The sequence below is a fragment of the Brugia malayi genome (genome assembly GCF_000002995.4).
Source record: "Brugia malayi strain FR3 genome assembly, contig: Bm_v4_ChrX_scaffold_001, whole genome shotgun sequence".
Lineage (NCBI taxonomy): Eukaryota > Metazoa > Nematoda > Chromadorea > Rhabditida > Onchocercidae > Brugia > Brugia malayi.
The window spans coordinates 21,548,516-21,560,754 of NW_025062479.1; the positions used below are offsets into that span (position 1 = coordinate 21,548,516).

Genomic DNA, 12,239 nt, shown 5'->3' on the forward strand with positions numbered 1-12,239 from the left:
TTCTTCTGGTTATATGCTTTCAATAACATTTGATTGTAATTAATTCATCTTACTTATGGAGTAGTCAGTAATTCGTTCCTTTGGAAATTCTTAATCAGAGATTTTAAGCGTTATAAAGTGTAAGCGTAATCGTTTAACTTGATTCTCGATTCTTTCCATGACCGCTACTTGCTATTTTCCATTAGTTTTGTTTATGCTTTCTCGGAATTATTTTAAAGCTTCTCCATCATTAATTTGATTGGGTTGTTCTTGTATGTCTATAAATTCTAATTTCCAGAATCGATCGATCTCTGGAATCTCGTCATTAAGAGGCATTACGTTAGTTTGATTCTTTTCCTGAATATCGCAACATTCGTTGTACGTTAATGTTTCGCTAGGATCCTCAAGTTTCTCATCGAACTGATTAAGTTGCCTTTCGATATGTCCGCTTCTCGCTATCATTGAACCGACTATTGTGTTGATTAATGAGAACCCTAAATTCGTAACTTGAGTCTTTTCGAGCGAAATAAATTTAAAGTGGTCAACACCAATAATTAAGTCTGGTTGTTTCCAACTTCCATATTCTCCGAGGAGACATTGATTCAAAATCCGACAAGTTGTTTTGATTTATTGATAATACCCTAACTTGTTAAATAATCGACGAACGGTGGCTGCAATTGGTACGGTGTTGAGATTTAGGGTTCTTGTTCCAATTTGTACTTTGGCGCAGTGTGTCGTGAAAGTTGATTGGTTTTATTGGTTAGTCGAATACACAGAGCAGGAAACGTAATATTTGAGAAGAAAAATAAGATGTTTGTGGTCGATAGTGACTCCTCCTCGATCACGAATTAAAGGCCTGATGTTATTTAGTCTCAGGTTTATATATACTAAGAGTTGGGAGTGTTTTACAATAGAATTACAATAAATTACAGTAGGTATTACACCGGATGTTCACTTGCACAAAGGATTACCAGATGTTCATTTGCATAAATGTTAACAAAGGATTAGCATGTGAGAACAAATTAACATTTGATAACAAATTTTAGCATATGACTAATTGATTTATATAATTGAACTATGGCAATATTGAATTTGCGACATGAAGTACGTTAGCCATGGAAAGCATGCAAAGACAAACAGCGATAATTACGGATTATGCATACTCTATTGTAAACCACTCCCAACTCTTAGCATATATAAATCTAATACGAAATAACAAAGGACTTTCGCTTTTGGATTCGTAGTTCACTATCGTCGACAACCATATTTTTTTTCCCAAGTATTACGTATTCTCCGTATGTTCGGCTAACCAATGAAGTCATTTATTGTCGCAGATTTTAATATCGCGAAGCACTAAATAAATGTTAACAATGCTTAATATAGCAATTCATTGATGTCTTTCACAATTAATCGTAATGGCTTAACTGACTTTTATCTTATATCAATTCATATATGAGCACCTATCATGTAATGTCTACTGCAACTCATTATAGTAGCCACCCATCATAATGTCTAGGCAACCCATTATACTTTCCTTTGTGATATTCATTCAATCCATTGAAAAACCTATTTTTAAAGTAACTCATTATCATGTCTAGATAATTTATCCTTTGTACAAAAATGTCCAATTATAAACTACTCCCACATCTTAACACATATAATGTAAGATATAATTGCCATATAAGGGTAATTCTTGTTAAAAGATTTTAGTGTGTGTAAATTGTTACCAAGAACCAGACGAGTTCAATTTCAGTTGTTCTCTATCAACGTATTGTCCTATTATTTCTGCTAATAAGGGAATTGGTTTATTTCTCTGTTTCCCCACTTATTTACATTTACATCCAACGAATCTCCCTGCGATCAAAAACCTCTCCCAAAATTATTAACTAAATGATGAAATCTTCCATGACAATTATTCATGACACTTCATATCTTTCTTTTTCTTATTTGTCAATCAATTTGAACTCTCTTGTTCTGGCTGTGATTGTTTCATTACAATCAATGCGGAGGTTTCTGGAGTGATTGAATTAGGATGGTGTCGCGAACTATAATTTCGCGAAGCCTAATGAAAATAATAAGGTTAATATAAAGAAAAACTAATAAAACTAATTAATCTTTTTAAATAAACAGTCTTATGGTATCATAAATTATCTCTCCACTCATCATAATCTCTTCTATTAAATTCCTTATATGATCTTATTGTAAATACTTCCAATCCCTCACATATGTGATTTTACCATAGGCACGCCCAATCCTCATATAAATGCAATTCTGATAAATAAGAGTCTATTGTCTACTATAAGCCCTCATAACGAATCTAAATTTCCTCCGATTTTATAAAGTCTATTTCTACTGCTCACATTACTGATAATACGTTTTCATAAAAATAGCGATTCATTAATCTCACTGCTGTATCACAAATACTCGAGTATCTGACGACAAAAATAAATTTTTATAATTAAGTTTTGTACAATATTTCATCAGCAAAATTAATAAAACTTTCAATTAATCATGGTTTTAATTCAATTTAAGAATTAAAATTAAATTTTATTTCAAATTTAAATTTTGAATTTTTTAAAAATTTTAAAATTTGTGATAGTTTTTTTACATTAAACAAGGAAATTGGTTCTAGATTATCAACTTTAATTTTAATTAAGTCCTGAATCTGCTAAAAATAGCAATTTTTTGAACTTAATTGATTATGTTATATGCATTGCACCAGAGCGGGTCATATATGGTGTGGTCATTTTATAGTCTAAATATTAAAATACGCTTTTGTAATTAAGTTTTGCGCAAAAATTCATCAGCAAAATTAATAAAACTTTCAATTAATCATGGTTTTAATTCAATTTAAGAATTAAAATTAAATTTTATTTCAAATTTAAATTTTGAATTTTTTAAAAATTTTAAAATTTGTAATAAAATTAATTGAAAGTTTTATTAATCATGGTTTTAATTCAATTTAAGGTTCAAAATTGAATTTAATTTCAAATTTAAATTTTGAATTTTTTAAAAAATTTAAAATTAGTTATAGTTTTCTTTCATTAAACAAGGAAATTGGTTCTAAATTATTAATTTTTTATTTTAATTAAGTGCCAAAACTACTAAAAATAGCAATATTTTGAACTTAATTCATTATGTTATATGCATTGCACCAGAGCGGGTCATATATGGTGTGGTCATTTTATAGTTTAAATATTAAAATACGCTTTTGTAATTAAGTTTTGCGCAAAAATTCATCAGCAAAATTAATAAAACTTTCAATTAATCATGGTTTTAATTCAATTTAAGAATTAAAATTAAATTTTATTTCAAATTTAAATTTTGAATTTTTTAAAAATTTTAAAATTTGTAATAAATTAATCATGGTTTTTTATTAATCATGGTTTTAATTCAATTTAAGGTTCAAAATTGAATTTAATTTCAAATTTAAATTTTGAATTTTTTAAAAAATTTAAAATTAGTTATAGTTTTCTTTCATTAAACAAGGAAATTGGTTCTAAATTATTAATTTTTATTTTAATTAAGTGCCAAAACTACTAAAAATAGCAATATTTTGAACTTAATTCATTATGTTATATGCATTGCAGCAGAGCGGGTCATACATAGTGTGTTCATTTTATAGTTTAAATATTAAAATACGCTTTTGAAATTAAGTTTTGCTCAAAAATTGATCACCGAAATTAATAGAACTTTCAATTAATGATGGTTTTAATTCAATTTAAGGTTCAAAATTAAATTTAATTTCAAATTTAAGTTTTGAATTTTTTAAAAAATTTAAAATTTATAACAGTTTTCTTGCATTAAACAAGGAAATTGGTTCTAATTAATCAATTTTTATTTTAATTAAGTGCCAAAACTACTAAAAATAGCAATATTTTGAACTTAATTGATTATGTTGTATGCATTGCACGAGAGCGGAAAATAGTGAAGGAATATGTGAAGAAATGATGAAAAAAGTGATGAAATGATGAAAATAGTGAAGGAATATGTGAAGAAATGATGAAAAAAGTGAAGGAATATGCGATGAAATGATGAAAAAAGTGAAGGAATGTGTGAAGAAATGATGAAAAAAGTGAAGGAATATGTGAAGAAATGATGAAAAAAGTGAATATATGGTGTGGTCATTTTATAGTTTGAATATTAAAATACGCTTTTGTAATTAAGTTTTGCGCAAAAATTCATCAGCAAAATTAATAAAACTTTCAATTAATCATGGCTTTAATTCAATTTAAGATTTTAAATTAAATTTAAATTCAAATTTAAATTTTGAATTTTTTAAAAATTTTAAAATTTGTTATAGTTTTCTTACATTAGACAAGTAAATTGGTTCTAATTTATCAATTTTAATTCTAATTAAGTGCCAAAACTACTAAAAAAAGCTTATTTTGAACCTAATTGACTACGTTACGTGCATTGTACCAGTGCTGGTCGTATATTGCGTTGTCATTTTATAGTTTAAATATTAAAATACGCTTTTGTAATTAAGTTTTGCGCATAAATTCATCAGCAAAATTAATAAAACTTTCAATTAATCATGATTTTAATTCAATTTAAGAATTTAAATTGAATTTAAATTCAAATTTAAATTTTGAATTTTTTAAAAATTTTAAAATTTGTTATAGTTTTCTTACATTAAACAAGGAAATTGGTTCTAATTAATCAATTTTTATTTTAATTAGGTGCCAAAACTACAAAAATAACAATATTTTGAACTTAATTGGTTATGTTACATGCATTGCACCAGAGCTGGTCATATATAGCATGGTCATTTGATAGTTTAAATAGGGAAATTGTTGCGGATTATAATTTCGCGAAAACTCTAACCAAAATAATAAGGTTAATATAAAGAAAAACTAATAAAACTAATTAATCGTTTTTAAATTGTAAACAATCTTACGGTATCATAAACCATCTCTCCATAAATTTGGCTTCTTAAGATTTACTACTCATGTAATTTTATGTGAAATTAGCTCTCATCATCTCTTCTTTATATGATCTTAATGTAAACACTTCCAATTCCTTACATATATGAATTTACCATATACATGCTTAACCCTTCACATATATGATCTTACTGTAGACAACTCCAATTCATCACATATGTGATTTCATCTTAGGTACGCCCAATCCTCACCCATAAATGCAGTTCTGATAAACAAGAGATTATTATTGACTATAAGCCCTCATAACGAACCTAAATTTCCTCCGATTTTATAAAGTCTATTTCTACTGCTCAGATTACTGATAATACGTTTTCATAAAAATAACGATTATTAATCTCACTGCTGTATCACAATTATTCGAGTATCTGACGATAACTTTCACGACAATTTTATTTGGTGCAACGAGCCGGGAATCATGTCTAGCAACATTATTGCAAGCATCCAACCGGCAAAAGAAAGGTTAGCTAATCTTCTTAAAGAAATAAATTTAATGGAGATCAAGTCTCCGGAATCAAGTATGACACTACAAGAAAAGAAAGATTTTTATGTAATCAAAAAAAGATTACTCGAGGATAAACTCCAAAGAATTCAATTATGTGTAGCTACGCTCGAATCTATCAATGATAAATGGTTCACATACACTCAACAAATTGTCACAATGAAAAGAAAAATACAAAGCGGTAACAGAAGACGACCAAGGAATATTCCAATTATTACATGAAAGGAAGGAAGCGATAATAACGCTAGCAGTTCATAAGGATGAAGCTAATCAAAACATGACTTTTAAGACTTGACGAATAAACAGGCGAAAAAAGAGATAAAATTTACTCTTGCTTCGAATATTAATGTGATTCTTCCTCATTTGTCGCTACCTACTTTCGATGGAGACCCTAGACAGTGGCGACAATTTTGGAACAGTTTTAAAGCGGCATTCCACACACAAGCGATTCCACAAATACGAAAACTGAATTATTTGTACTCATGCCTCAAAGGAAAAGCTCTACAAGCAATATCTGGATATGATATAGCTCCAGAGAATTATGAAGTTATAAGAAAACTGCTCAACGAAAAATATGGCGATCACTCAATAGTAACGACATTACTATACAATGAGCTCCAATCAATTAAAAGAAATGAACGAGAATGGATTGGAACTATTGAAAACATAGAACGAGTACTACGTCAGTTAGAAGCTTTAGGAGAAAGCCTCGAACACTCAAATATCGAAATTTTGATCGAGAGTGAATTGCCATCATGGATATTAAATAAAATATATAGACGAAAGAAGGATATGCACTGGTCAATTCTTAAATTAAGGAACTTTTTGACAAGCCTAGTTAATGTGAATGAGCAGATTAGAAACTGTCAACATTCACTCACTCAAACCAATATTAAATATACGACTACCAAACCTGAGCAAAAACAACGGTACAATCCTGGAGGAACTTCAGCATTGTCGACAACAAAAAATAATCAAAATCTTTCGAAAATTACAATAAAGAAAAGAAGACCATGTGTATTCTACTGTCGATGTCATTAGGACAGTGATTGTGAGATTTATACTACTCTCAACGCTCGACTGAATCGTCTCAAGAGTCTTACATAACAGTGCTTTATGCGATAAAAGGAATTCACTTTCTTTGAACAATACAAGGTACCAAAGAAATGAAGAGCAAGAAAAAATCGTACATTCGAAGGAAAGGAAATGTTCAACTTCTCTTTACAACTCAAAGAAACACATCAAAGAGATTGCCAAAACAGAAATAACTTATTACTGTTGATCAAATGGTTATCAATTAGCAATCCTACCCTTGCAGCGAAATTAATACTTCAATGAAACGATGTGATAGCTAAAAGAATTGATGGAAATTTGATACTGGCTTCTTGCAAATCTGAAGGACCAACAATTGAAAATATCGGATTCAAAGGAGGTTTAATAAGTAAGTTTGAAATTGAAAGAATTAACGCAGAATTAGAAATCCTGACTCAAAACTATGAAACAATCAATTCAATACCACATCAAATGAGGGATGAAATCTTTTGGCAAGAAATTTCTGAAGAAGGAGAAAAATTTACTGAACAAATGGAAAAAGAATTTAACGAAATTGTTCTACCGGTAGAAGAATTTGAAGACGTAACAATACATTGGAAATTGATTTCTATTTGTACAATTATTGTAACAATATTAACTGTTTCAGTTATTCTTAAATGGAAGTTTAAATTGGTTCAATCCTTGTTCCGTACTACTCCTAAACGAAATTCAAATCAAGTTACTATTATTACTCTTCCTGTGGAATCACCACACACTAATTCCTAACTAAGGAAGAAATTCCAGCCATTAAACTCCATACTTTTCGCTATATACCTGAAATTCACTCTCCATTAATTTCCACAGAAATCCCACATTAATTCAATCTCTCTCCCCCTTTGGGAATGTCGCGAACTATAATTTCGCGAAAACTCTAATCAAAATAATAAAGTCAATATAAAGAAAAACTAATAAAACTAATTAATCATTTTTAAATTGTAAATAATCTTACGGTATTAAAAATTATCTCTCCATAAATTTGGCTTCTTAAGATTTATTACACATGTGGTTTTATGTGAAATTATCTCTCATCATAATCTCTTCTTTTAAATTCTTTATATGATCTTATTGTAAACATTTCCAATCCCTCATATATGTGACTTTATCATAGGCACGCACAACCCTCACCCATGCAATCCTGATAAACAAGAGTTTGTTGTCTACTATAACCTTCATAACAAAACTCAATTTCCTCCGATTTTATAAATTCTATTTCTATTGCTCAGATTACTGATAATACTTTTATAAGAACAAACTTACAATAATTTCTCTACTATATTATAAGCAACAGCGTATTTGACGTTTACTATCTTTAAGCTCCGAGCGGAACACAACAATTAACGTAGGTTTATTTAACCTTTATATCTCACAAATTAACATAAGTCTATTTACCTTTATATCACAGATGGCGTCTAATCAACTTTCTTCGATTTACGTTATCCAAATATTTTCATTCCATTACCTGGTCGTTCCTATTGATTGTTTTCCTAAAAAACTGTTGAAGTTTTATTACGGACCATTGGTCATCTTTTTCTTGTTGATAAACCTGGTTCAGTATCCAATTCGGTAATTTGGATTCTATTATAGTTTCAATCATCGGTTGCTCTACGTTTTTGTCAATTGTTTCTAACTGCTTAACATTCTTTCCACTTCTACTATTTTCCAATTTCAGTCGTTTCGTTTTGTATGTATGAGTTCATTGTACAGTAATTTTCTTATGGTGTGAACACGACCAAATTTTTCCACTAATAATTCTCTTATAATGTTATAATTTTCAGGTGTCCTATCATAGCCTCTTACTAGTTGTAGGGCGCTTCCTTCTAGATAGGGAACTAAATAATTTAACTTTTGTATGTCGGGTACATTTGGAGAGTGTACGGAGGCTTCGAAACTACTCCAGAACTCTCTCCATATCTTAGGATCACCGTTGAATGTTGACAATGACAGTTGAGGCAAATTTATTACTGGACGACACTCAGTTAGGCTGTGTTTCTTACTTTGTGTTAAGCGTTTAAGAGCTAACTCGGTATCGTCCTTATTATAATAGTATCTGTACCTATGTTGATTAAATTTAAAATATCTCTATCATCAGCCATTTCTTCATATTTCTCTTCTTTCTTTCTTTGCGACATTGAAGTTTGTTGAATGTATTCCAACCATTTGTCGGTGATTTTTTCAAGAGTGCCAACATATTTTTCGAGGCGCATCAATTTTTCCTTGATGATTCTTACCCTCGTTTCGTATTGCTGGCATAATACTTCTATTGGCTACTTTTGGTCTAACGGAGTTAGACCTATTTGTCGTGTTTCATCGAGGAGATCCTCGAGAATTTTCTTTTACCGATTTCGATCGTATAATTATGCTGGCAGACATACTTCATCTCGGGCACCAAAAAAATTTCCTTTTATCGTGGAATGTATCGACTGTCAGATATTTTATTTGATTTCAAACTTGGATTAATCCAACAAAGCGATGCGCAATGAAAGATGTAATATGTTTTTAAGCAATAAGGTATTATTAAAGGTTAACTCCAAATGTAGAAGAATGAATGAACAAGCAATGACCGAAAAGGATGAATCCAAAGAATGGATGCCCAACCCCTTTCTCACGGGGGATGTCTCTTGGCTTATATACCGAATTTTATGACAGTTGAGACCTAGCGGAGAGATTTGATTTGTGAAAAACAAAGGTTGTTGACAGCTTTTATATTGAGGAAGGGGAAGTAATAAACTTAATGACTTAACGATCTTAACTTAGATTAATTATAGATGCGAAATTGTTTAGTGATTGATTGATTGATCAAACAGGTGCTAAAGGATATTAACATTTGAATATAATTTAAGTGTGTCGTTTTTACAACTGTGATTCTTGACTTTCTAATTCTAAATTAATGTTGCTTTCGCAGAATATACTATCTGTTTAAGATAAAATTTATTCTTCTTACAGAGTTTGTCAATGTCACCACCTCTACCAATCATAGGGGCAACCTTTGACTGGATTAGTATGTGTCCTGAATGTAACTCCTTGATTTCTTGTAGATTAATTTGAAGAAATAGCCAGATGCAGTCAGCACGTTACGTTTTTTCTAATAGTATGTTAATTCCTGGAAAATTTTGGAAAGTTTATTATTTTATTTAAAATTTGCAATACTGAAATTTGTGATATTATTTTCCTTTTTGCATTTTTGTTGTCATCTGTCAGATCAACACAAGCTTTGTTTGCATGCGTTACAAAATTCCTGTAAATGATTTGAAATGATTATCTTTGATCAGAAAATTGTAATCTAGAATTTAGTTACTGCTCATGTAACGTATAGCTGTTAAATGACCACTTTGCTAATTCTTGATTAATAATTCATTGGTTTGCCTTGTTCAGTTTCTTGAGTGCTATGGTATCCCAGTTGTGCACTTCTTGTTATTGTTCTCCAATTGTTCAGCTTGAAATTGTATTTTTTTTTTTTTTCTTAAAAAAAAAAATAAAAAAATAAAAGCATATAATTGTCACAAAGAGATAATTATCACCCGATTGAGAAATAATCAGCCTTATTAGTGAAGAATTGACAAATAATTTATTTACTGTTCTAGTAGTGGTATTCTTCTCATTCTTTTGTATAATTTGTTACACTTTGATAAATGTTATCGAAGATTATACATTCTCTGCGAAATAAATGACAACGATGGGATGGGAATGGATTACTGTAGAAATTTAACCATGAAAGGTTGATATAATCTGAATTTATGTTTATTATTTTCTTATCCAAAATAAATCGATCGCAGAGGTACATTTTCGATTTTAGTGACACTTTTCAGGTGTTTTTTTTTATATGTGCGAACCTTTTCATCTACTTGAAAAATTAATTAAAATTTTGTATTAGTTAAGAAAAATATACAATACAGATTAAAATGATCGAATGTTTTAATAACAGTAACATTCTTTCCTTTTCTAAAGAGGCATTGCAAAAAGAAGAAATTTCTTTGCTTTGAAAAACATTCATTTTTGCTACATAATCCTGGTGCAACAGACACTCGCAAATTATGAATAATGAATAATTTGTATCAAAGTATATTGTCAACACAAGAGAGATGAATTATGTCGGTGATGTAATATGAAGCAAAATGATGTTATTAATAGAATAATATTCTGTCTTTTGATGAAAAGGAAAAGTGATATGCTATCTATCCATCTACCACAAATTCATATCACAAGTTGATATTCAAAGCGAATTATTGAAATTATATCTTCAAAAATTCACTTGCTGCTATAAATAAGGAACTTAGTGCCATATGATATGAAATATGCATATCACTGATTTTAAAGAAAAATAATGTTCATGTTGCAATAAAAAATTATGTGTTATAAGATATTGATGTTAATTACTGTTATTTACTTGTTGATATAAATTGTTATTGATTATTGATTGATGTTAATACTTCTATTAATAATTACTCTTAAAAGAAGCAAGTTATTATTTAAACTTTTCTTTTAAAATTTGATTTTCTTTACTTTTAATCATCACTTTGAAAAAAATTTTAAAGCACTGCTAACTTTCAGCTCTAATTAAACTGCCAAAGTCCCATGGCCATAGATCGCAAACTGACAACTCCTGACTCAGCTTTCAAAGTGATATCGACTTTTTTTATTGTACAACTTCATTAGTATTTGAAAATCATATTTTTATAAAATTCACTACTTTATTTATAAAAGTCGTTTTTTAGATGAATTGAAAAATTTTTTCCTATTGAAATTAATAACAAGAACTCAGGTTCTAAAAAAAATTAGTGTTTCATTTTCCAATACCATGTCATTATCTCATCATTTCATCACCTTACCAGCATTTCATTTTTTACAAATTACAAATTAATTACGAACCGATTGCAAACCATTTACAAACCATTTGAAGACCTGCTTCATTCCATGCATTAAAAAAATTTTTCTGTGCTAATAAAAATATGTTTTCTACGCTAATAACGTTTCAGAGTATTAGCAGACAGTTCAAACAAAGCGAAGTGGAGAAATCTGTGAAAGAAAAGTTGAAAAATTAAAAAGAAATGCTGTGCAGGAGTTTTCGTTTTTCTTTTTTTAAATGAAGTTTTGACCAAACATTTATGGAAGATATTTGCATTGCACTGAGAATGATTCAACAATTATTGCTTTCGCTTTCTTTGCTTTGTTAGGTGATAAATTCATTGCAACCGGATTGATGGATAGATCATTTACCGTATTATGCCACAGAATAAAGTTGATTAGATAGAGTAAAAAAAATAATTTACATTTGCTAAAACCATAGGTCAAATAAATCATATTCACACAAATTGTTTTAGTTTTGTTTTAAATTGCGATTAAAGGCAAGCTAAGAGAACACATATTTGAATATTTATGTAAAATGTCGTTTGTCATTTCTTCGCTGTTTTTTGCTTTTTTTTATCAAGATTTTTAGCAGATCAAACAACTGAAGTAAACAACTATTTGAAGATATTCACATATGATCTATCTATATCCTTCCATAACTGTTTTTAATGCAATATGTTTAATTGACAAGAAAATTCCAGAAATATATTGCTAACGAAAGGTTTTGTGAAACTCTTTTGATCAATAAAACATTTCTTCAACAGATTTCAACTGGAACCTTCAAATAGTAAACATATAGCAACAATAATTATTTCCATAGCATAGTTTGTTGTTAGACTTTTCTAGCTTCGAAAAGTTGAATTTTTTCATCAACTTCT

The 12,239-nt window shown here is 29.2% G+C and overlaps 1 protein-coding gene across 1 annotated transcript; it reads left to right on the top strand.

Annotated features, from left to right (window-relative positions):
* Positions 1 to 5,340: 5,340 nt before the first annotated feature.
* Positions 5,341 to 6,465, top strand: Bm8971 (Uncharacterized protein; the record flags this gene model as incomplete). Its single annotated transcript, XM_043075667.1, has 2 exons — positions 5,341 to 5,440; positions 5,714 to 6,465. 2 exons carry the CDS (start codon positions 5,341 to 5,343, stop codon positions 6,463 to 6,465), a joined length of 852 nt encoding a protein of 283 aa, XP_042931601.1.
* Between the last annotated feature and the right edge of the window lie 5,774 nt (positions 6,466 to 12,239).